The sequence below is a fragment of the Petromyzon marinus genome (genome assembly GCF_048934315.1).
Source record: "Petromyzon marinus isolate PM22_M1 ecotype Great Lakes invasive population chromosome 84 unlocalized genomic scaffold, UKy_Petmar_22M1.pri1.0 chr84_unloc.3, whole genome shotgun sequence".
NCBI lineage: Eukaryota > Metazoa > Chordata > Hyperoartia > Petromyzontiformes > Petromyzontidae > Petromyzon > Petromyzon marinus.
The window spans coordinates 1,078,956-1,105,958 of NW_027422640.1; the positions used below are offsets into that span (position 1 = coordinate 1,078,956).

The 27,003-nt window shown below is 47.4% G+C and overlaps 1 protein-coding gene across 1 annotated transcript in view; it reads left to right on the plus strand.

Moving 5' to 3' along the window:
• Positions 1 to 16,366, plus strand: part of LOC142908435 (NACHT, LRR and PYD domains-containing protein 3-like) — a 41,438-nt gene extending 25,072 nt beyond the window's left edge. The window contains exons 5-9 of the mRNA XM_076059139.1: positions 4,007 to 4,093; positions 12,103 to 12,186; positions 12,768 to 12,854; positions 14,901 to 14,984; positions 15,747 to 16,366. Coding sequence (XP_075915254.1) covers positions 4,007 to 4,093; positions 12,103 to 12,186; positions 12,768 to 12,854; positions 14,901 to 14,984; positions 15,747 to 15,828 — 424 coding nt within the window. The 3' untranslated portion in view covers positions 15,829 to 16,366. The remainder of the gene's footprint in view (positions 1 to 4,006; positions 4,094 to 12,102; positions 12,187 to 12,767; positions 12,855 to 14,900; positions 14,985 to 15,746) is intronic.
• Positions 16,367 to 27,003: the final 10,637 nt, after the last annotated feature.

Genomic DNA, 27,003 nt, shown 5'->3' on the forward strand with positions numbered 1-27,003 from the left:
CCGAATTTGCCCAATAATGCCAAGTGAACTGCCATTAGCGGCGAAACATGGGATAGAAACCCGTTCCAAGGGGCGGCATCGTACGGGCAGTATATTGTAAATCAGATCCGAAATGATCGTAGCCGACGCACCAGTATCGACCAACACGCGAAATTCCACACCCTCGATTGATCCGACAACCACGGACGAACCTGCCGTCGCTGCGACTACCCTATGGGCCAACTCAGACCACTGCCCAGGTCCGAGTGGCCGCGAACAAACGCCAGAATACCCCCCATCACACGCCGAATCGCGAGCCCTTCTTATGGTGCATTGCAGTGTGTATGCTGTGAATGAGGGCCGAGCGTGAGAGGCGTCGCGACTTGCCTGGTTTTGCCGCGATGCCGTGGACGTCCTGTAGTCCTGGTCCCGGGATGCGGAGGGGCGTCGTCGAGGCGCACGGCAGTCAGAGGAGATGTGGCCTCGTCGGCCACAGTTGAAGCACGTCAAGTCGCCGCGTGGAGCAGGCCGTCCCCGCTGCTGGTCGTTGCGGCGACCAGCGTGGTCGGACGATCGCCGGGACGTTGACCTGGTCGCCATGAAGGCCCGGTCGGGGGAGAACTCGGCGTCCCTGCTGGCAGGCTCCGACGTCGAAGCCGAGGCGGCGATGGTCGATTCCGTGTGGAGCAGCAGATGTGCGTGGATGCACCGAGCGGCTCGTAGCGAGCACATACCGTCGTCGTCCACCGCTTGGATGACGATGCGCAGCTCGCGCGCCAGCTCCAGCATCTTCTGGAGAACGATGGCATCGATGGCCTCGTCGTCCATGTGAGGGTAACCCGCTCTTGCCATCGCCAGTAGAGCGGTCCGGAATGCCAACGGAGACTCTTTAGGGCGGCGTCGCCTGTCGTAAAATCGGCTGCGGACGTCGGATGGAGGCCCGTACACGTCGGACATCCGTCGGAGGGCCGATTGAAGAGTCGCCCTTTGTTGCCTGGGGATGGTGAGGAGCGACGCGAGAGCGTCGTCATCCAAAGTGGCCGGTAGTGCTCGGAGCGCCTGTGCGTCCGACCAGCCCACCATCTCTTGGTGGCTCAGGAAGCGACGCTGGAACGCCGCCCAGTCGCCCCCTTCAGATGTGAATTCTCGGAAGATGGGCAGGCGTTGTTGGAGGGCGGACGTCGTCTCCCCCTCAGCTTGTACCGTCTCGAGCCGGAGATCGGCGATTTCCCGGCCGATAGAGTCTACTGTACCGTGTCGGTACAGTGATGACGCAGCGTCCGCTGAGAAACTTGAATTCGCAGCGTCGCGTGCTGATGACATTGCGGGTTGTGATGGGCCCCCCGCGTTCCCAGGATGCCCCTGGCTTCCGCTTCCGGCGGAATCACGTGGTTCCCCGGCGGGAAAATCAAAATGTCTGCCCTGGCCGATGGCGGGAACGTCTGCCGGCGGTTGACTCGGCCTGCCCGCAACCTCCAAGTTGATCTCTTCGAGAATGGAGGCCGCGGCGTGTAGGAGTTGAGCGAGACGGCCGTGTGCTGCCCTGAGTCCGTCCCCCATGGCAGGGGGAGCAACCGGCTGCTCAACCGGTGGCTGGGCGGCCGTCAACGCGGCAGCGTTTTCAGCGGAGCTGGTGGTGCTTGCAGGTGAGACAGCGTTATCTTCGTTCTGGCTCCGCGCGTGGGCTGAACTTCTGGTTTCCATTTCCAACCACTTCTGACTCCAGTTGTAGTGTTGTAAGGACGAGCAGACTTCTTTAGGAGGCACACTCTGTTTATTGTATTATTTCCTTATACATCGCTTAACACACACAGAGGGATATTCGGTCCCCTCACCCGATACCCTAGGGAGGTACAGCCTCCGGACTTGGCGGGACTCACACGTCTACCGCTAACCTCCTTGATATCTAAGGAGGTACAACCTACGGACTTGGCGGGACTCACACGTCTACCGCTATCCTAGTCCTCCGGCTAGGACCTAAGGGAGGCTATCTGACCCACCGCTGGCCCGGTGGGTCCTGACCACTGGGTATGCCGAGCCTTAGCCCTTAGAAGGGCTGAAAGGCTGGTCCAGGGTCCTAGCTAGGCTTCAGCCCAGTCTTCTGTCTTCGTGCAGGGAGAGAACTCCACGAGGTCCGTTGGGTCACCCGTCTTATACCCCTTCGTGGCCAGGTAGAACCAATCATACATTCCCACGTGGAACCGTCTGATTGGTTCGCACCAAACCCTGGCCACGATCCGTTTCACCTCGACTGACCCCAACCGTTGTACCCAGGGGTAATGCTGCACCGCCCTGGTGGCAACGCAGGTTACGCAACAGCGCGTAGTTAACACCTCTACACAGATATTAAACCCAGGTCACTTAGTTCGTAATGTAATGTGCCAACGACTTTCCCACCATTCCCCTAAACGCATATAAATACACAATCAAAGACACTCGTATATACACACATGCATGTACACACACAAACGTACACATAGTGTACATATAAACTCACACACTCCTACACATGTACAAGTACAGCCTTTGGTCACTCCACTGCTAGATAAGGCACTCCCACACCATGCACGTCTTGGGGATTATTTGACCAGACATCACCACTCTTGTCAGTGTGGGTTGGTGTAGAGCATAGAGATGAATGTTGTTCCATTGCCATAACGCAGCTCCGCAAGGCTACAACACCTGTTGCTATGCATGTTAGTCATGGATAGAAGCACCATCCAGGCTCGAGCCTATTTCGATTTTCAGATGTATTAGATCTTACATGTACACTAATATACACACTCTCATATATGAATATAAACACTCACATGTACATATACACTAATATCCATATACACTAATATCCATATACAATACTTGCACATTGCTACACACTCACAGACGCTTATACATACCCCTGTTTGAGTCTGCAGTTTTAATGTTACAGTATTTTTTACATTAAAATAAATGCAAGCAATCTTCATATAATATGGATTGACATTCGTAAGGTGCAATTCGTCCAGTGATCTGAATGAGCAATGGACAAAGTTAGTTAATACAGGCATGTATGTGCAGGCAGTCCCAGATTTAGGGAAATCCGAATTTACGGAAATGCTCCCATGAATCATTGTAAAAAAATTCTACGTCTGACAATGCTTGCGTTAGTGACATAAGTACAAATAGTGCAGCACATTGAGGTTGCGGATGTTTACTTAAGCCCCGCCTCCAAAATGTCACGTGCACCGAGCCCGAGCTTCACGAGAATTGAGGTAAATTTTGTATTGCATTACGTAATGATTTTCCTTTTGTAGCATTATGTAATTGCTTGTTAGATATGCTGAGAACTATATATTCTCATGTTTCTATTGCTGTTTTGAATTTAAAATTTATTTAATGACTTATTTACTTTCGTTACTGTGTGTGTATGTAGGTGTGTAGACGAGGAGCGATAGTGTCGTGATTAGCGCTACGTTGTGCTATGAACTTGGCGTCCTGGGTTCGATTTCCACTCACGGCCAACACCGGTGACGATTTTTGAACCGAACCTGCGCCTCCCTCTAGGTTGACTCGGCCTCAAATGAGTACCTGGTGCGGTGTGTAAACATCACCACTGGGGAGACAAAGGCGGTCGTGCGTGATGCAGGCCACCCGCACCCTCGTGTGCCGTTCCGGCCTTCATCGGTATTCACTAACAGCACTTGCCCCTACAGTCTTAAGGCTATACGGGGGATCTTTGTCTTTTTTGTAGACGAGGTCTTGCAAAACAACACCCTTATAAACATAAACATGTTTCAGATTATAAAGGTAAAGTGCAGTATAAATGAATGGATGATTGTGAGTAAATTGATATTTGTGAATGCCACCTATTATATATAAAATGTATAACAGAAGCATTAAACATTGAGCAGCTTTGCTCATGAACGTGTGTGCTCTGGTCACGTGCACCGCCATTGTGAGTGTCCCTCACTCACCGCGTGTTTGACTCCACAGTTCCTGTGAGCTCAGTGAGTCAGCGCTGTCCCTTCTCCCGTCCACCCGGGTTTAGGCTGAGTCACAACGAGATCGGAGACAGCAGCCTCCGACTTTTAGCGGACGGGATGTTGGTGAGAGGAGGGAGTTTGAAGACGTTAGAGTGAGTAATGTCCTGATGCACACACACTAATGTAAGCACACCTAAACAAATATATACGCATTTACAGACACAAAAACAAAGATACTCAGTATAGCATAATAATGTTGTATTCAAACGTCGATTATAACTTAAATTTTATGCACTCATCAATTAAGTTATTAGCCACACTTATTACAGCACTGTTATCCACTATTAAATAACAATACAATTATATCTTCACTAAAAGCTTTCGTAACTGCAGGAATTCATACCTTTGGGTCTTTCGGTAAAGTCACGTAGATAGAAAAATAATCAAATATTATTTTCTATCTGCGTAAATAAATGCAAACCGACACTTCTTTCAAATGTTTCTTGCCGTTGGTTTTTCACACCTGATGACGACTGTTTGTGTTATGGTCGAAACGTCGTGATAATTTTTATTGTTTTATATATATTTTATTATTTTATTGTTCCCCTTCAACGTGGCTTTACCGAAAGAGCTAAGAATATGAATTACTGCAGTCACGAAAGCTTTAAATCAAAATTTAACCGCCTCTACGGGGAGGGTTTCCACATAACTTTAAGATCCTTCAACAAACTCCGGGATAAGAAGGCTCAGCTGATCGAGTCTCTCACCTTTCTGAAGAGATGCCGCGACTCTGGGGTAATACCAATCGCATTTACACTGACCTCTGCTGCTGTAACTTCTTCTAATGCGAAACGAATTATTTTCAAAACTAGCTTAGCTCTTATCTCATAAAAAATCAGAGTTATACGCACCGAACTAGATCAGTTAGACAAAACACTCTACAAATCACATTTATTATTGACGGCAACAATGTCCACATCGGATTGGGAACATGTAGACAATATGACTGCCTCTTCAGGTGCTACTATGTCGACCAAATGTAAGGACAACCTGATTTCCAAATTTAACCTCCTCTTCAACAAAAGATCGGACCCATACACCAAAAGTTAGACGTAAACAAAGTCGTAATTAATCGCAGTAACAGTTCTATTTCCGATGGTCTGAAATCCGTTTTAGCTAAAGGTCTAAACTTTGCAGTCACACCTAAACACATACCAGTTAATGATATAATTGCCCAAGTAGACGTTGCTCTCAGGGGCCTGGGTCACATCGCTAGAGAACGTAGCAAGATCTGAAATCGCTGCAACCCTCAAAAACGCTAAGATGCCAGCTAGCAACCTCAGCAAAGATGAGCGTTTTGAATTATATAAATTAAAAAAGAGGGATGACATTGTCGTCCTCTCAGCTGACAAGGGCAATGCTACTGTCATCATGGATAAAATAGAATATAACAACAAAATTAAAGAATTACTCGACGATGTTAGTTATACAAAAATAAAAATAGATCCCACCAACAGCCTCGTCACACAAACCAACAAAATAATTTCTGATTCAACCGCATTAATTGATCAATCTAAACAGTTTTCGTTGAAACCTTCTGCTGCCAGGCCACCAAGATTATACGGCTTGCCAAAAATACATAAAGTAGATACACCCCTTCGTCCCATCGTCTCTATTATCAACTCCCCCACCTACAAACTGACTCGTTTTTTGTCTGAAATCCTGCGTCCTTTCACTGGAAAAACCACCTCTGCGGTAGAAAATTCTACTCACCTGGTATCGACAATCAAGGGTATTTCCCTGTCCCCAGACGACCTGCTTGTCAGTTTTGATGTAGTTTCCTTATTCACCAAAGTTCCTGTACCTGACACCATCGCAATCATTGAAGACTTGGTTCATCAAGGACTAAACACTGAGGTACCCCCCCTGGTGAGACACTGTTTAACCAATACATACTTCACTTGGAATGAACTTTCTACAAACAAACTGAGGGCACCCCAATGGGCTCCCCCCTATCTCCGGTTATAGCTAACATTTTCATGGAGAAATTTGAGACTGACGCCATCCAGACTGCCACTCTGCGCCCAACCTTATGGAAGAGGTACGTGGATGACACTTTTGTCTTCTGGCCCCATGGCCGGCCTGCTCTAGACCAATTCTTCGACCACATCAATTCCATACACCCAGCCATCAGATTTACCATGGAAGTCGAAAAAGATGGCAAGCTACCTTTTTTGGATGTCCTAATAAAAAAGAGACCTGATGGTTCAATGAGCCACACTGTCTACAGGAAAGCTACCCATACGGATGCTTATCTGAAACCGGATTCCCACCACCATCCATCACAGAAGAACTATCTCATCAAGACTGTACCATAGAGCCCAATGCATATCCGACCAGGAACACATAGGCAGTGAACTCAAGCACGTACACAAAGCTCTTAAGGCTAATGGTTACTCCGACTATACAATCTGCAAAGCTATCACTCAAACCATGAAGAAGGACCCTCTTGGGGAGCCTTTCAAAATCATCACTTTACCCTACATTGCGGGGATCACAAAAAAAATATCTCCAAAATCTTGAATAAACACAAGATCCAGGTCCGTTTCAACACATTATATAAAATCTGTGATCTGGTTCCGTCTGTAAAAGATGTGATTCCGGACATACAGTACCCTGGTGTCTACAAACTAAGTTGCATCTGTGATAGTTGTTACATTGGAGAAACCAAACGCCATGTCTCGGACCGCATTCGTGAACACAAAGCAGACCTTAAACACGGTAGGACCAACACCTCGGCCGTGGCAGATCATTGTTATAATTCAGTAGGCTCACATGACATTGACTTCTCCAAGACAGAGCTTCTCTGTAAGCCATCTGGCTACCATGAGAGATTCGTTCATGAAGCTATCCACATATACAAGCACAGAGACAATTTCAACCGAGAAGATGGATTCTGACTTAGCAATCATTGGAAGGATTTGATAAACCATTTCAGGTCTTAATTGATTGTTCACGCTTACGGTGGCTTTCAGACAGCATACACTCATTTTTCGTCTCCCCCCGCCTCTTTTCAGAACATAGATGGACTCGTCCTTCTAAATAAACTGCCAAATCGCTGTGCGTGGCGCTGACGTTTTTGTTATAAATAAATACACCGTCACTAAATAAATAAATAAATGCAAACCGAAACTTCTTTCAAATGTTTCTTGCCGTTGGTTTTTCACACCTCATGACGACCGTTTGTGTTATGGTCGAAAATTCGTGAGAATTTTTATTGTTATATATTTTTTTTATTTTCTTGTTCCCCTTCAACATGACTTTACCGAAAGAGCTAAGAATATGAATAACAATATAATTAACATTGTCACGTTACCTACTATATTGTGTTAATACAGTAGATCATCGATTAGGCAGGAGCATCGGAGGGGAGATGGCACTGGATTTTCAAAAAACACCAGATGATCACATCATTATTTAAAATAGCTTGTTTTTGCCCATTCTTGAATAAGATTGTTTTAGGTGTTCTGTATATATAGACTGTTTTAAATAGTTTACGATATAAAAATCGCTTAACTAAATATAAAAAGACAAAATAAATATCCTGCTGTAAAAAGTGACTATTTACTGTACCGCACTCACCACTCCAATATCTACGACTCTGCATGGGGTGATGTGCGTACTACGCTCTTGTTCAACAACTTGTGTTAGACATCGACTTGTGTTTAACAACAACAACTTGTGTTTGACAACAACTTGTGTTTGACAACAACAACTTGTGTTTGGCAATCGCCGGACTGATGCAGCCTTCAGACCGTTGCTCTGGCGAACGCCGAACTGCACGCAATTTTCGGCGGATCACGCTGTATATTTACTGTTTCTTTACTGTAGTTATTAGTCATGAAAATGTATATAAGTGCAGTATTTTCATTGTTTAAGTTGTATGTAGTGTACAATGTAATGTATATATTGTTTGATGCGGAAATGGGAGTATGTTCTGAGGAAATTAGGAATGAGAGGCTACTGGAAGAGTTGTAGTGGAAATGCCGATATGCAGGCCAGGTGCTAAGTTACTTTGTGCTCAGACAGTTGTCACTGGGGGTTTCCTTTCAATTACGTTGTGATAAGATGTTAAATGAAACGCTTTCAGATGTGACCGCTTACAGGATGATGCAATATCGAAGAGAAATCATGATTGTTTGATCTATATATACATACACAGAGATTCTACAGAGAGCCTTTAGCAGACTTTTGGTCATATACTGTTACGGAACACCTAATGAAGACCAGAATGGCACATGAGGGGCTGGGAGGCCAGCACCACACTCAGCCAACTGATGTTTACTTACTACACCAGGTACCAATTTAAGGCTGAGTCGACCTAGGTGAGGTCCACAGCCGTTTTAGATATTAATCAATGAAGTTCGCCGTGAGTGGCAATCGAACCAGGTTTGTGGCTCACTGTGCTAACCACTGCACCACTACTTCCCACATGCATGCATATATGCATAAACTAAGATACGCATACTTTTTTTTTCGGTAAAGTCACGTAGGTAAAATTAAATAAAATAGAACAATTAAATCACGACGTTTCGGAGGCAACACAAGCTTCCATCTTCAGGTGGAAGAGTCACAGCAGAATATGTGTCAAGTGCACAGTTCCAAGACAACTTGGATTATATATAGGTCGGGGGGTGGGGAGCCAGAAAGGGACGTGGGTGGGTGGGATGGCTGAGTTAAGCCGCCTTTTGTTAAACTGCACAACAGCAGGTAAACAACCCTTTTGGTTTTCTGGCGGTGGGGTTTTTTCCAGGGGGAGGCGATGCAAGACATCAAGTACAGACCAATTTTTTGAAACCTAAAATGTAAACTACAAAAATGGCTGTAAAATTATAAGATAGCTAAACTTTGACATACAACCACTGAGAAGTGGAAATGGCTGTACAATTAAAAGGCAGCTAATGTATGACTTGATTTATCACATATTTACAGTGGTTGCTCAATTTGAAACCATCCTCTCGGTTGACGTTGTCTATGTTTGTATATCTGGATGGCCTCATGGACAAATCTTTGGTGATAACCGGGAGGTTTTCAGAGAATTTTGGCATCAGAGAACACAATGTCATGAGAACCCGCTGTGTTGAAGCAGTGATCAGCCACGGCCGAAGAATTCGTTTTGCCGTGTTTCAAATCTGATTTGTGCTCGTGGATTCGGTCAGAAATATGTCGTTTCATCTCCCCGATATAGCAGTCACCGCAGATACAACTCAATTTGTAAACACTGGGGTACTGTAAGTCAGGGATGACATCCTTCACGGATGGGATCAGATCACGCATTTTGTGTACTGTGTTGAACCAGACCTGGATCTTGTGTTTGTTAAGAATTTTGGAAATATTTTAAGTAACGCCTGCTATGTATGGTAACGTGATGATTTTGATCGGGGTCTCATGTGGTTGTTTCTGTATGGTGGGAGAAACAGCTTGGCGGATGGTACGGTCAGAGTATCCGTTCATCTTGAGGGCCAGATGTACATGTTTTAATTCACTGGCCAGGTGGTGTTGGTCCGAAATGCAATGGGTCCTATGGTATAACGTTTTGATGAGAGAGTTATTTTGAGTCGGGTGGTGGTGGGACTCAGGCTTCAAGTAGGAGTCTGTGTGGGTGGACTTCCTGTAAACAGAATGTCCCAAAGATCCATCAGTCCTCCTCTCAAACAGAACTTCCAAGAATGGCAGCTTGCCATCTTTCTCCACTTCCATGGTGAATTTGATGGATGGGTGTCTGGAATTAATGTGGTCTAGGAAATGGTTCAATGCTGGGAGGCCATGTGGCCAAATGACGAAAGTGTCATCCACATATCTCTTCCATAGGGAAGGGCGAAGGGTGGATGTTTGGATGGCGTCTGATTCAAATTTCTCCATGAAAACATTGGCTATCACTGGTGACAAGGGAGAACCCATGGGGGTACCCTCATTTTGTTTGTAGAAGGTGCCATTCCAAGTAAAGTAGGTGTTGGTGAGGCAGTGCCTAGCAAGCGCAGGTACCTCTGGCTTCAGTCCATGTTGGACCAAATGTTCAATTATTGTTATGATATCAGGTACTGGGACCTTGGTGAAAAGAGAAACCTCATCAAAGCTGACGAGAATATCGTCAGGAGATAGTACAATGTGTTTGACCATAGAAACCAATTGGGTTGAGTTAAGTACTGCTGAGGTGGTCTTGCCAGTGAAGGGAAGCAGAGTATCTGACAGAAAGCGGGCTAGCTTGTAGGTAGGGGAGTTGATCGTGGATACGATGGGTCGTAGTGGGGTACCTTCTTTATGGGTTTTGGGAAGACCATAGAATCTTGGAGGTATTGCAGTGGAGGGTTTTAGGGGGGGGGGGGACGTTTGGTTGGTTCGATTAGGGACATCGAACTAGTGATGATCTTGTTGGTTTTCATCGTTAGGCTGTTAGTAGGATCATTTTTAATTTTTGAGTAACTCCCATCATTGAGTAGGTCCTGGATTTTCTTGTTGTATGAGTTTTTATCCATAATGACAGTGGCATTGCCTTTGTCGGCCGAGAGGATGACTATATGATCTCTCTTTTTTTAAATTCGCGAGTTCAGATCGCTCGTTTTTGCTGATGTTGCTAGTGGGTTTCTTAGCATTTTTAAGAATAGTGGCTATCTCAGCTCTTGCAACGTCTGCTTGGATGTGTCCTATACCTTGGACGGCTACATCTACCTGAGAGATGATATCCTCTACTGATATATGTTTAGGGGTGAATGCTAAATTTAGTCCTTTAGCCATTACTGTTTTCAGGTTGTCAGAAATCGGGATGTTACTCTGATTAATAACGATTTTGTTAACGTCTAGTTTTGTGATGTGTCATCCTGGGTTCTTCTTTGATAGGCGGTTGAATTTAGCGATCAGGTTAGCTTTGCACAGTGAATCAGCAGAGGCAGCCGTCATGTTGTCAACGTGGTTCCAATCAGAAGGGGACATTTTTTGTGTTAACATTAAATGAGATTGTTGGAGAGTCCTGTCTAAACTATCGTGTTCAAATCGGAGTACTCTTATCCTCTCTGAGATTAGTGATAGGCTAGCCTTAAACAGAATCCTTTTAGAGTTCGGTGAAGATACAGCAGCAGATGTTAGTGTAAAAGCGATGGGTATTACCTTGTTGTCGCGGCATCTTTTGAGGAAGGTCAGCGTCTTGATGAGCTGTGACTTCTTATCTCGTCTGTTAAAAGGTCTTACAGATAGGTGAAAATCCTCCCCGTAGAGGTAATTAATTCTAGATTTGAAGCTTTCGTGACTGCAATGATTCATACTTTTTGTTTTTTTCGGTAAAGTCACGTAGTAAAATAAAATAGAACAATAAAATCACGACGTTTCGGAGGCAACACATATCTGTGTCAAGTGCACAGTTCCTAGACGACTTGGATTATATATAGGTCGGTGGGGGGGAGCCAGAAAGGGACGTGGATGGGTGGGAGGGCTGAGTTAAGCCGCCTTTTGTTAAACTGTACTTAATGTCTTGCATCGCCTCCCCCTGGAAAAAAAAACAGAAAACCAAAAGGGTTGTTTACCTACTGTTGTGCAGTTTAACAAAAGGAGGCTTAACTCAGCCCTCCCACCCACCCACGTCCCTTTCTGGCTCCCCCCCCCCTGACCTATATATAATCCAAGTCGTCTTGGAACTGTGCACTTGACACATTCTGCTGTGACTGTTCCACCTGAAGACAGAAGCTTGTGTCGTCTCCGAAACGTCGTGATTTTATTGTTCTATTGTATTTTATTTTACCGACGTGACTTTACCGAAAAAAACCCAAAAAGTATGAATCCTTGCAGTCACGAAAGCTACAAATCTAGAATTAAGATACACATGTACAAACACGCATAGAGATGGACTAACACAAATATACACATAATAGGCATTCACACACATCACATTCAACCCAAAAACCTAAACAGGAGTTGCTATTTGCAAGCTCCAATTAAAGTTGACATGAGGTTCATTTGTGCACCATGTCCACAAACACGACCCTCAACCACTGTCCCATCAACCACCACCCCTCACCACTCCTCCCCACCCCTCACAATCCCCCACTCTGTGCCCAGACCCTCCACCCATCCCCTCTGCCCCCACTAACAGTCTCTTCTCTCCCTGCAGCCTGTATCAGTGCTCACTGACGGACAAGTCGGGTTCCTCTCTCAGTGTCATCCTCAAGGCCATCACAGGTTTGAAGAGTCTCGGGTAAGCTCTGCTGTTCGTTTCTCACATGCGCTCTGTGCACGAACTGTGCTAATTATTGGTGCAACGCGTTGTGAAGTAAACATTTAAATGTGAATACATTTAATCTTGCTGTCCTGCTTAATCGAGTTCACTTTAAAAAATGTTTACTGTAATCTTAACACATTTGTTTAGTTTAACCCATAGTTTAAAGCAATATTCATATTCACAACATATTGTTAGCAGATATATTAATTGAAAACATCTCCCTGTGTTCTCGATGGAAATGTACTTCACTTGTGTGTGATCCTCTGTGGCAACTTTGTGTTTTTATAAACGCAAACACTTTTCATATTATAAAGGTACAATGCAGAATAACTGAATGGATGATTGTGAGTAAACTGATATTTGTGAATGCCACCTATTATATATAAAATGTCTAACACAGAAGCATTAAACAATGAGCATCTTTGCTCATGAACGTGCGTGCTCTGGTCATGTGCACTGCCATTGTGAGTGTCCCTCACTCACCACGTGTTTGACTCCGCGGTTCCCGTAGGCTCAGTGAGTTAGCGCTGTCCCTTCTCGCGTCCACCCGGGTTTAGGCTGAGTCAGAACGAGATCGGAGACAGCGGCCTCCGACTTTTAGCGGACGGGATGTTGGGGAGAGAAGGGAGTTTGGAGACGTTAGAGTGAGTAATGTCCTGATGCACACACACTAATATAAGTACACCTTAACAAATATATACACACATACAGACACAAAACACCAAGATACTCAGTATAGCATGATAATGTTGTATATTTAACGTCGATTATAACTTTATTTTAATGCACTCATCAATTAAGTTATTAACCACACTTTTTACAGCACTTTTAACCACTATTAATTAACAATACAATTACAATTGTAACATTACCTACTCTAACCAATTATATTGTTTTAAATTATATTATGTTAATACATTAGATCATCGATTATCTGGCAGCCGGATTTTCAAAAACACCAGATAATCGCATCATTATTTAAAATGACTTATTTTTGCATATTCTTAAATACGATTATATTTTTAGGTGTTCTGTATATATATATTTAGTGTTATTAAATAGTTTGCGACCTAAAAATCGCTTAAATAAATATACAAAGACAAAATGAATATCCTGCTGTAAAAAGTGACTATTTACTCTTGTTGGTTCTTTCGGTAAAGTCACGTAGAATGGAATAAAAATAAAACTTAATAAAATAACATTATCACGACGTTTCGGCCACAACATTTACTGTACCGCACTCACCACTCCAATATCAAAGAATCTGCATGGGGTGATGTGTGTACTATGCTCTTGTTAAACAACTTGTGTTTGACAACAACTTGTGTTTGACAACAACAACTTGTGTTTGTAAATCGTTGGACTGATGCAGCCTTCAGACCGATGCTCTGGTGAATGCCGAATTGCACTCAATGTTCGCCAGATCGCACTTCATGCTTTCTGTTTCTATGACTATAGTTATTAGTCATGGAACATTTATATAGTGCAGTATTTTCATTATGTAATAATAGGGTTTTTTCCCCTTTTTTCTGGCATCAAAACTGAAACCTTATTACAAGGATTCATGTCTGCATTAACCACAATACCTGCAGTCAAAATGCAAACAAAAACTATGATAATATATGCATTGTCTTTGAAACTGATTGGTCCACACCAAGGGACTTCCCTTCAGTTTCAAGGACAATGCATATATTATCATAGTATTTTTTTGTTTGCATTTTGACTGCAGGTATTGTGGTTAATGCAGACATGAATCCTTGTAATAAGGTTTCAGTTTTGTTGCCAGAAAAAGGGGAAAAAACCCTATTATTATATTTTGATACTGGCAAAGGAGGTCTAATGATGAAGTATTTTCATTGTTTAAGTTATTGTATGTAGTGTGTAATGAACTGTATATATTGTTTGACACTGAAATAAAGCATAGCTGCTTGTTTTGTCACATACTTTGTGCCGATCGCCAGACTGGTTCAGCCTTTGGAGCGGTTTTATCGGTTTCACCGGATGTTGGAACCCAGATAGGCACGCTCTAAATATAATCAATGATCATCTTTTTTTAACGTCATAGATTACAATTAAGAATTTTATATAATGAACGGCTGCAATCTTGACATTAATTGCCCACCCTTACGTTTACATTAATTCCCCACCCATACGTTTACATTAATAACACCACAATCTAACTCTTATTAAAGCCATAAATCACCAATGGCTCTTATACGCCAACCCTATACATTTGAACATTATTTGATCCTTACCCAATATACAGTTTAAACCAGCCTTGGCCTCGTAATTGGTAGCGTGGACATCTGTGAAAGAGAGCTTTTTAGCTTTTCGGATTCTCCATTATTAATACATATTCAGATTTAGATTCTGGCTCCTCTGCCTGTATCTAGTGACCTTTCATGAACAAATGCGATTTTTAATACAAAATATTGCAGATCTCGCCAAATGCGGTGGGTTACGTTTCTGTAAAATGCTGTGTTGGATGAAGCCGCATTAAACAATTCATAGACAAATAGGGTTGCGTTCCTGGGTCCGAAATGTTTACTCCCTCCCTCTGTTTAGCTGATTCTACGACATTTCCACACTTATTGTACTAAAATATGTTGAGTTGCTCTCCATTTTTTGTGAGTGTGTATACTTTTTATTGTCCAGTTTCACCCCACTCAGTGCCTCTTCTCTCCCTGTAGTCTGATAGGCTGCTCACTGACGGACAAATCGATCCCAGCTCTCCATGAAATCATGATCACCAACAAAGCATTGAGGAAGCTCAGGTAAGTTATGATGCTCGTGTCTCCTACGTGCTCTGATTGTTGCTACAGACAAAACAACGTAGATTCGTCAGTAACACTGTGGCCTCAGCAGGAGAAAATATGGAAAAGGCAACGTTTTGGAAATGGACCTTCACAGCATGTTTGTGTGCTATGAGAGCCGTTGCCAGAAGTGGAGTGAGTAGTGGAGTGTATTCCAGTGCATTTAATATTCTCTTTGGTTCTTTTGGTAAAGTCACGTAGAAAATAAAATCACATAATAATAGAATCGACGTTTCGATTGCAACACAAGCAACCATCATCAGAGAGAGCTGGACAACACAACAGCCAACACGCCACCAGGCTGACCCAGCTCCTCCAAATAATAAGAATATTCATTATCAGACCAATGAACATGACCAAACGACTGAGGAATGTGCCTGATCTTAAATCTGCAAGATAAACAGGGTTTAGCCTGGAGTGCTTAAATTTGTGACCACCGCACATAACCACAGGCGTTATAGGCAGCAGAGCTAAGTTGTGGGCAACAGACTGCAGTGTGCAGCACAATCCACCCTTGAACTATTCTACGATCCTAGATCTGCAGTCCCTGCCATCACAGACCTGCACTGACCCGCGTGGTGAAGTATGGTGAAGCAGCTCTAATAGCATGAGGAGACCTTCATCCAGAGTGGTTGTTGTGGGCTGCATGGGTCTCGAACGGTGCGGAGCTGCCCGAGTCTCCGTGTGAACCCGTGTCAGCGTGAGCCTCTCTCTGTGCTGCAGGGTGGAGTGCAATGACTTCAGTGAGGAGGGGAAGCAGGAGCTGAGGAGCAAATGGACTCCCAGAGAAGGCCTGCGTTTGTAGATTTAAGCGGAGAGGCGACACTGGCGCTGCAACAGATGGAGCTGTCCCACGCACGACTCGCACAGCAGCCCGGTGCATTTCACCTCAAGAGCTCCGATCACCGGCACCGACTCTGAGCCTGACTGAGACGACAATGAGCGGGGAGCTTTCTCTCTCTGTGAACCCCACACGAAGCCAAGGGAGAACGCGGCTCCAAGATTCTGATGAGCTTCGGATGGTGTAACTGTATTTATGAATGTGGTGTAGGGAAGCAATGTTGGGGTAGTGGGGGAGGGGTGGCAGGGGGAATGCGGAGGGTTGCGAGGCAGGGGGTGATTTTCAGTGGTCTGGCAGCTCACCTGTTACGTCACGTAGCTAAAAACATTTTCATAAATTTCGCATTTGTCACAATGCCATACACAGCATACAAATCATACAGCTAATATGTTTTGCTTATAACTTGCCCATTGCTTTCATCTTCATTATTGTGTCAACTCACGTTAAAATATCTTTTTTTTATTGTGTGAACTCACGTTCAAATACACCATTTTTTTTTAAATATCACCTTCCTATTATTACATTACTTATCTTCACTTACAGCTTTCGTGACTGCAGGATTTCATATTCTTTGCTGCCCGGGTAAAACTGCATGGCCGGGAGTCGGACCCATTCCCTCTACACCTTCAGGTGCGACAGGCATGTCCTCCGGCTCCCACATTAATTTACATATATTTTTACCACGTACTTCCTGAAGCCTTATATCTGCTACAGCTACAATGGGAGCCTGATCAATGCCCAGGTGTGGTCAAGAGATAGCTCCCTTTTGCTCAACCATGTTACGTTTGCCGATCTGGTAATTGCTGCTTGCTCAGAAGAGCTGTTGGAGGCGCTGCTGCTGAACCTTGAGCTTTCTGCTAAGAGGTGGGATCTTACCATCAGCCCCACCAAAACTAAGCACCTGCCTGGGTATTTTGTACCATCGGACACTCCCAATTGGTGATAGGGCAGTTGTGGAGAGAGTGGACAGTTTCCCATACCTGGGCAGTGTACTCATGATTGGCTATGGTTAACCAGCAGAGGTCTCACTCCGAATCAGTTGTGTGGCATTATCTTTTCATCGGTTGCATAATGCTATGTGGAAGCTACCTGGTCTGTTGCTCCGAACGAATTTTGAGGTCTTCTCGGCCACAGTCATTCCCTCACTTCTCTATGCTTGCGAAACGTGGAGAAGAGATGGTACAGGAGGATGTTGAGCTGAGTGGACTTGCCGATGACTGGTACCAGTGGTGTCAAGATCGGCCTCTGTGGAGGAGGCTCGTGAAGGACGCTACTGGGCAGTTGGAGGCAGTCGCCCTCCAACAACAATGGAGAGGGGGAGGAGCGATGCTCACAACAACGAGCAGAGCACCAGGTGGCTAAAGCACAGAAGGTTGGCACAGTAGGGGGCACAGGTGGTGCATCGGCCACTCATCTCAGTCTGTAGACCCGTGGCACCTGGGTCTGCCCCGTGACCTGCCAGCAGGCTTTTGCCACTTCACGTGGCCTTAACATGCACATAGCCTGGTACAAGCGTCGTGGTGACATCACCACCACGTAGTGGCGAATGCCGGTTGTTGGGTGAATGAGTGTGTGAATGAATGTGTGACTAAGTCACTTTGAGTGAGTTAATGTGTGTGTGGTACAAAATACCCAGGGAGGTGTCAGGCAGGTGTCTGGCAAAACAACCCCCTACCTCCTCGCAGTGCAGGACGGGCAACTTTGTCGTGGACAGTGCTGTGGGGGGAGGGCTAATTCTGATTGGCTCCTCCCCTCATGGCATCTGTGACCACCACAGGGGCTAAACGGGGGCTCAACCGGAGGCGAGGAGTGGTGGTCGTGGTTACTTATGCCCCCACCGAAGACGAAGGGAGGGATGCAGGCAAAGCCGATGAGTCAGATGCCTTCTATGACCTCCTGTCACAGGTGCTGGCTAAAGTGGCCCCTCGGGATAGAGTCATTTTGTTGGGTGACTTCAATGCCCGAGTTGGTCATGATGCTGGCACCTGATCTGGAGTGATTGGAGGGCATGGGCCAGATTAGCTCAATAACAACGGTAGGAGGCTGCTACATTTTTGTGCAGCCCATGGGCTTGTAATTACCAACACGCTGTTCCGACATCGGCGCATCCACACAACATCATGGATGCATGCCGGGTCCAAGCAAGAACATTTGCTGGACTACGTAGTGACGGACCAGAGGATGCGAGCCCATGTCCTTGACACCTGGACCTATCGTGGAGCTGATCTGCCCTCTGACCACCGACTAGTCATCTGTAAGATGGGCCTGTCATTCTTCCACTCCAGTGGTGGGTGTACAGCCAGGACCCCATTCCAACCTAAAGTGGCCTGGTTTCAGTTAGCTGATGAAAGTTGCAAGCGAGAATTTCATCATCGCTTGCGGCTGGGGTTGGCATCGTCCCCCACTCCTCCTGATGTCGAGGGTAAATGGGCGAGGTTTAGGACTGTGACTCGTGCAGCTGCAATGGCTGGTTTGGGTACGCGGTCCAGACCTCCCCAGAGACCCTGGCTGACAGAGGAGGTGTTCAGGATGGTTGAGAAAAAGCGACAGGCCCACTGTCATCGGCTACAGAATCCCACGTCAGAGAATGAGGAGGCTTATCGCAGCCTTCGCTCGGAGGTTCGAAGAGCCGTGAGGCACTGCAAGGATGGGTGGTGGTTGCAGGTTGCTGAGGAGATGGAGTCTGCCTCAGTGGCCCGCGATCACAAATCTCTATTTAACTCCATCAAAAAAGTAACCTGCAGCACCACACCTATTACCATCATTAGAGGAAAAAACGGTGATCCAAACTCCGACCCCCAGGAACAGGTTTGCAGATTTGCTGAGCATTTCTGTGAGGTCCTGGGTGTAGGGGAAATCCCTCAGCCAGGAAAACATCGTGGCACAAAGTGGGGATGACCCTGCTGAGGCTGCAGTGCCTCAAATATTGAAAGAAGTCACTCCCTGTGAGTGGCTGGCTGAGGTGCCATCTGTTGAGGAAGTACTGAAGGCGATCCGGAGTCTGAGAACAGGAAAGGCACCGGGCAGAGATGATCTCCCAAGCGAAATGCTGAGGGACGGTGGCGTTTTTTTGCACAGACTGCCCTACATGACATAACAACAGTCTGGACCACTGGACGGGTTCCGCAGGATTGTAAGGATGCCCTGGTGGTCCCCCTCTTTGAGAAGGGTGACCGCACAGACTGTAACAACTACAGGGGTATCTCACTCCTCAGTGTGCCGGTAAAGGTCCTGGCAAGGATTATTCAACATCGCCTTTCCAGGCACGCTGAGGAGAGGCTTGCGGAGCACCAATGCTGTTTCAGGAAAGGGCGGTCCTGCACAGATGCCATATTTTCTGTCCATCTGATACAGCAGAGGTGTAGGGAATTCCAGCAAGACCTACTTCTCTGCTTTATTGACCTGGTCAAGGCCTATGATACCATCAGTAGGCCTGGGCTCTGGGTTGTTCTTCGTGCTTTTGGAGTCCCTGACCCTCTGCTCACGATCATAGAGGACCTTCTTGATGGTGAACGGGCCCGGGTAAAACTACGTGTCTGGGAGTCAGAGCCATTCCCTGTACACCTTGGGGTGCGACAGGGATGTCCTCTGGCTCCCACATTATTTAACATCTATTTTGACCACGTAGTTCGTGAAGCCTTCAATAGCTGTACTGGGGGAATCTCCATTTGGTAAAGATATAATGGGAGGCTGATCGATGCCCGGGTGCGGTCAAGGGATGGCTCCCTATTGCTCAACCACATTATGTATGTCGATGATTTGGTAATAGCTGCTCATTCAGAGGAGTTGGAGACACTGCTGCTGAGACTGGAGTGTGCCACTAAGAGATGGGGCATTATCATCAGCCCCACCAAAACTAAGCACCTGGCTGGGTATTTTGTACCATCGGACACTCCACCCCCACAACTCCCAATCGGTGATGGGGCAGTTGTGGAGAGAGTGGAGAGTTTCCCATACCTGAGCAGTGTGCTTATGACCGGCTCCAGTTTAACAGCAGAGGTCTCACTCCGAATCAGTGGAGCGGCATTATCTTTCCATCGGTTGCGTAACGCTGTGTGGAAGCTACCTGGTCTGTCACTCCGCACTAAGCTTCAGGTCTTCTCGGCCACGGTCATTCCCTCCCTTCTCTACGCTTGCGAAACGTAGACCCCCCAAATGGAACATCTTCGCCGGTTAGAAAATTTAGGCTAGCCTGCCTACGATCCATCCTGGGTTTAACCAGGCTGGATTGTGTGAGGAGCTCACAAATCTTTGAAAGATCTGGGCAAGGTCCCATCGGTGAGCTCCGCAGGCAAGGCTGCGTTGGCTGGGTCATGTAGCCCGCATGCCCAGCCACCACATGCCGAAACAGTTTTGTTCGGTCGGATCGAGGGAGGCTAAACGGGCGCGGCACGCGCTAGAGACGAGATGGAGTGATGTGGTACAGGAGGACGTGGAGCTGAGTGGACTTGCCGATGACTGGTACCAGCGGTGTCAAGATCGGCCTCTGTGCAGGAGGCTCATGAAGGACGCTACTGGGCAGTTGGAGGCAGTCGCCCTCCAACAACAACGGAGGGCGGAGGAGCGACGCTCAAAACAACGAGTGGAGCGCCGGGTGGCTAAAGCACAGCAGGTTGGCACAGTTGGCGGCACAGGTGGTGCATCAACTAGTCATCTCAGTCAGTCGACCCGTGGCACCTGGGTCTGCCCCGTGACCTGCCAGCGGGCGTTCGACATTTCACGTAGCCTCAAGGTGCACATGGCCTGGCACAAGCGTCGTCGTAGTGACGTCACCGCCACTTAGTGTCGAATGGCGGTTGTTGTTGTGTGTGAGTGTGAATGTGTGGGTGAGTGGGTGAATGTGTGAGTGTCTGTGGGCGAGTGAGTGAGTGTGCGGGCGAGTGAGTGATTGATTGAGTGAGTTTGTGAATGTGTCTGTGGGCGAATGAGTCTGTGAGTGACTGAGTGTGTAAGTGAGTGTGTGGGCGAGTGAGCGTGTGAGTAAGTGTGTGAGTATGTGAGTGAGTGTGTGGGCGAGTGTGTGAGTGTGAGTGAGTGAGTATGTGAGTGAGTGAGTGTGTGGGCGAGTGAGCGTGTGAGTGTTTGAGTGAGTGAGTGAGTATTGAGTGAGTGTGTGGGCGAGTGAGCGTGTGAGTGAGTGTTTGAGTGTGAGTGAGTGAGTGTGGGCGAGTGAGCGTGTGAATGAGTGTTTGAGTATGTGAGTGAGTGTGTATATCCTGTGGGAGCCTTTATGTCTGTGTATTAATAGATACACACTTAGAGTTAGACTCACGTGGACTCTGCAAAGACAAAGATCTCCCGTATAGCCTGTAACAGACTATAGGGGCAAGTGTTGCTAACGAGCAGTACCTATGAGGGCCGCCACTGTGGCACACGAGGGGGTGGGTGCCCAGCACCAACACGCCCAGCCGCCTTTGTCTCCCCAGTGGCGAAGTTCACAACACTGCACCAGGTTCTCATTTGAGCCTGAGTCGACCTAGGGGAGGCCCAGGACTGGTTCAGATAATCGTCACACACACACTCGCTCTCACACACTCAGTTTCACTCACACACTCACACTCTCGCACACTCTCACACACTCAGTTTCACTCACACACTCAGACAAACTCTCGCACATACTCTCACACACACTCAGACACACTCTCACACTCACTCTGACACACTCACACTCTCACACACACTCAGACACACTCTCACACACACTCAGACACACTCTCACACTCACTCTCACACACTCACACACTCACAAACACTCAGACCAACACTCATTCACACTCAAAAAATTTGCCCGTATAGCCTTAACAGATTGTTGGGGCAAGTGCTGTTAGCGAGAAGCAGCACCTATGAAGGCCGAAACTGTGGCATACGAGGGAGTGCGTGAGCAGCACCACGCCCGACCGCCTTTGTCTCCCCATAGGCGATGTTTTCACACACCACACCAGGTACTCGTTTGAGGCTGAGTCACTTGGTGGTGTTAGCCATGAGCGGGGATTGAACTCGGGTCACCGGGTTCGTAGCACAGCGCAGCGCTAACGGCCACACTGCTGCAGCGAGTGACGTGTTTATTCCTCACACTTGACAGGCACAATCACTGAGCGATGTATGCACACTGGGCTACGCATGGCTGACCCATGGCGTCTAAACTACACAGCTGGCTGACTGATACAGCGACGACGACGATGGGAGCCGTACAGCGGATCGGCCATGCGGCCGGGCGATGGAGAAGAGATGGCGGCGAAGACAGCGACGGCAGCCAGGACTCGGACCCCCACCACAGCCCCGAACCTCCGGTCACGTCCCACTTATATGAACCTTATGGGGGTCGCCCAGGGTACCATAGCACCCCGGCTCTCGAATAATGTCCGTGACGCAGTCATTTTTAGTCTGTTGATGGTCGGTGATGCGGGAATCGACTCATCTCGACGAGCTGTACACTATGCACCACCACAGTGCGTACGAGCGTTCAGGGTTTCGGCGCAATCGTTCTCGCTGCGTTTCGACATTGTGGAGTAGCACTCATTTCGGATTGATAGGTAGTGAAGTAGACACCTGGAAAAAATATAGTGTCCCGGCCACGCGCCCTTTTAGAACCTTCGAGCAGGTTCCCGGAGCTTCCCGACTGATCTCTGACCTTAGCGCAGTTACGCCCCCCGTTATGGTGGGATGTTATATAACGCACCCATACCCTTAATTATCCCTCCTGGTCAACAGATGGCACTCTGTCACTTCACTACCTCTCCCCACTCACGCACTTACACACACTGTCACACACTCACACATGCACACACTCAAACACACTCGCTCACCCACACACCCACACAGCCACTGACCCACTCACACACAGTAACACACGCACTTACAAACACTTCCTCACCCACACTCTCACACAAAGCCACTGACCCACTCATACACAGTAAGAACACACACACCCGCTCACAATACACTCCCTCACCCACACACTCATCACAGTAACACACTCACACAGTAACACACACTTCCTCACAAAGATCAAAGATCCCCCGTATAGCCTTAACAGACTGGAGGGGAAAGTGCTGTTAGCAAGCACCTATGAAGGCCGGAACGGTCTACGAGGGGATAGGTAGCCAGCACCACGCCCGACCGCCTTTGTCTCCCAAGTGGCGATGTTTACACACCGCACTAGGTACTCATTTAAGGCTGAGTCGACCTAGGGGAGGCCCAATACCTTTTCAGATAATCGTTACTGGTGTTGGCCGTGAGCGGGAATCGAACCCGAGTGGCCAGGTTTATAGAAAAGCGCGTTAAACGCTACACTACCGCTCCCCAGACCCAAGTGCCACGGGTCGACTGACTGAGATGACTGAGAAGACTGGCTGATGCACCACCTGTGCCCCTACTGTGCCAAATGGCTGTGCTTTAGCCACCCGGCGCTCCGCTCGTTGTTGTGAGCGTCGCTCCTCCGCCCTCTGTTGTTGTTGTTGGAGGGCGACTGCCTCCAACTACCCCTCAACAGAGGCAGATCTTTACTCCTATGTTACCAGTCATCAGCAAGTCCACTCATTTCCACGTCCTCCTGTACCACGTCACTCCATCTCTTCTCTAGCCCGTGTCGCGCCCGTTTAGCCCCCTCTATCCGGCCGAACAAAAGCTGTTTAGGCATGTGGTGATTGGGCATGCGGGCTACCTGACCTAGCCAACGCAGCCTTGCCTGCCGGAGGTGCTCGCCGATGGGACTTTGTCCAGATCTTTCAAAGATTTGTGAGCTCCTCACACAATCCAACCCAGATTTGAAGCTTTCGTGACTGCAAGGATTCATGCTCTTTGGTTTTATTCGGGAAAGTCACATAGGTAAAAACGAATTAAAATAAAATAAACAATGAAAACACGACGTTTCGGAGGCAACGCAAGCTTCCGTCTTCAGGTGGGACCAGTCACAGCCAAAATCGCTGCACCAAGTGGCGAGGCTCTGGGAACCTAGCGCTTAAATACAGGTTAAGGTAGGGGGGCGTGTGGGAGGGGCCATGTGGGGGGACTTAAGTGGGGTGTGGAGCTGAGTTAATCCGTCTTGGCTGAGTAAATCCATCTTTTATTGTGTAGAGGGAGCGGGGCATGGGTCGTTGTGTGTGTGCAGGGATGAGTTAATCCGTCTTTTGTTGTGTGGAGGTTGCGGGAGATGGGTCACTGTGTGTGTGCAATATAAACGGACAATATCGGCCAGGATGTGCTGTAAGGGAGCAGTAAAAAAAAAAGGAAAATAGAAAAGTTCAGAAAGAATATGTTTGGTATACCACTGCTTGAAATTGCTGTTAGAAATTAGTTAGCGTTTGGTATGATTCGAAACGTCTTTCCAGTGGTTGTTTAATTTTAAACCATCCTCTCGGTTGAAATTATGCCTGTGTTTGTATATCTGCATGGCTTCGTGGACAAATCTTTGGTGATAATCTGTAGGTTTACAAAGAACCTTGGTATCGGAAAAGACAATCTCATGATCACCCATAGCGTTGTAACAGTGATCGGCCACAGCAGATGAAGACGGAAGCTTGCGTTGCCTCCGAAACGTCGTGTTTTAATTGTTTGTTTTATTTTAATTCGTTTTTACCTAAAAGGCTTATTTGAATTAAATCGGCTTCCGATGGGCCTTCACTCCGCTCGGCTAGGTTCCAGCGATTGATGGAACTAGTTCTGGCAGGCCTCCAGTGGGACTCATGCCTAATATATCTGGACGATGTTATCGTTTTTAGCCGTACGTTTAAAAAAACATCTGGAATGGTTATGTGCTGTCTTTCTTAACATGCATGCGGCGAATCTCAAATTTAAACTGCAGAAGTGTCAACTGCTCTAAAAATCGGTTCGGTATCTTGGCCACATAATCAGTAAATCAGGGATAGCGATGGGCCTGAACAAAACCACGTGTGTTCGTACTTGGCTGACCCCACAACGGTGGGGGATGTGCGGAGTTTCATTGGATTTGCGTCCTATTGCCGTCGTTTTGTCACCGGGTTCGCCACTATCGCCAAACATCTCCATGCCCTGATGGCAAAAGGTCAGAAGCTCCATTGGGGGGAGTAGGAGGAGGCCGCATTTGTTGTGCTCTGGGATGGCTTGGTTAACGCCCCTCCCCTCCACTACCCCGACATTTCCTTTGCCGTTCATCCTAGCAACACCGGAATTGGCGCTGTTCTGTCTCAAGACGTTAATGGCATGGGAAGTGCTGTAGCATATGGCAGCAGTGATGTCTCCGGCGGAACTTTTGGCAATTGTTTATTGTGTGCAAAAGTATCGCCCCTATCTTTATGGCAGACGCTTTGAGGTGTTATTTGACCATGCAGGGCTACAGTACGTGCTGCATATTGAGCAACCGTCTGGCCAACTTTCACGTTGGTTGGAAGTCCTCCAGAACGCTTCCTTTACTGTTTCCTATTGCAAAGGTACCCAACACACGAACGCGGATGTCCTGTTGCGATTACCAACGAGCGACGGGTGCACGTGTTTCTCGGGCCGGGGTGCTGTTAGGCACCTGCTGAGGACTTGCCTCGTCCCCTTCCGGCATTGGCTGAGGTTGACACCTTTGAGGAAAGCCGACGGTCCTGTGGCGCATAACGTCGTTATTGGCATGAACCATGCGGACTTTGGACGCCTTCAGGTGGAAGACGCTTCCCTGTTCAAGTTACAACGCCGTGTCAAGGAGGTGGACGGGGGTGGGGATCGACGGGGTGTAGCCTCTGTCATTCTCAGAGGCAGATTGCTCATGCATTGGAATGAAGGGTTGCAGCGTTACAACATTGTTGTGCCTACTGCCCTACGAGGTAAAGTCATCTGGGCTGTGCACGAGCGACTGTTGCACCTGGGGGTGCATAAGACGTTAGCCACACTTCAGCTCGACTTCTTCTGGCCCGACATGGTGGAAGATGTCACTAATGTATTGAAGGGGTTTGTGCAGTGTGCGCAGCGGAAACCCCCGTCCAAACCATGCTATCCAACATTGCAATCCATTCAGGTTTCCCGCATAAATGAGCTGGTCGCTCTTGTTATCCTTGGTCCATTTCCTACCATCCCTCGTGGCAATAAGTATTTACTGGTGGGCGTCGAAAATTTTTTTGTGGTGGCCGATGGCTTGGCTGCCGTCCAACCAATCGGATGTGGCCATCACCGAGGCATTCCTTGATTGCTATGTGATGGACAAAGGGGCCCCTGAGCATCTTCTGACCAATCAGGGCAAGACATGTTCTTCAAAATTGCTGCGGGAGGTGTACGACTTGTTGGGAACAAAGAAAATACGCACATCACCATACCACCCCCAAACGGATGGAATGGTGGAGCGGCTGCAGAGGACTCTGACCTCCATGTTGAGCCATCAGGTCAGTGAGTCCCAGCTTGACTGGGACTTGCATGTTACCGGGGTCCTGGCTGCCTATAGAATGGCCCCTCACCCATCCACCGGCTTCTCACCATTTTTTTTAATGTACAGAAGAGAACACGACCCCCAGATTGATGTCCAATTATGAGCCGAGCCAAACAAGGCTAAATCTAAAATATCGGAGTCCAGGCGCTTTACCCTTCAGAGGCTTTCAGAAGCACACGAGGCTTCCAGAGAAAATTCCAATTCGTGCCAATTGTCAAATGAGCGGTAGAGGAGTCTCCGTCTTTCCGGACATGACTGGGCTTCAGGTGACAGAGCCTGGCTGCACTGTCCCCAAGTACTGGTGGGTACGTCACCCAAATTGTTTAAACCCTGGAGGGGGCCGTTTGATGTGATTCGGGTCGTTTGGCTCCAGTGTGTTAAAATTCGCTTGGGTCGGCGGAGTTGGTTTGTACATCCCTCTCGCCTCAAGCCTTTCATCACGCTGCGTGAATTCATCCCATCTACACTACACAGGGGCCAAATGTCAGATGTGTCTGGCGAGCTGAGGTGTGTACCCACTGAGGTTGGTCCTCAGGGGAGTCATGTGATCCCGTCCCCCAAGCCGCCACCTGCGCCATCTTCACAAGCTTCGGGAGCAGAAGGTCCGTCTGCCCTGCCGACTGCTCTTTGCTCGATGGGACATTTTTTAATCCCCCCTGGGACCCCCGAGGAGAGTATGCCCACCTCTCCTGGGAGCCTGGTCACAAGGACTCGATCAAAGACTCTTCGGTTTTTGTATATATTGTATATATTGTATA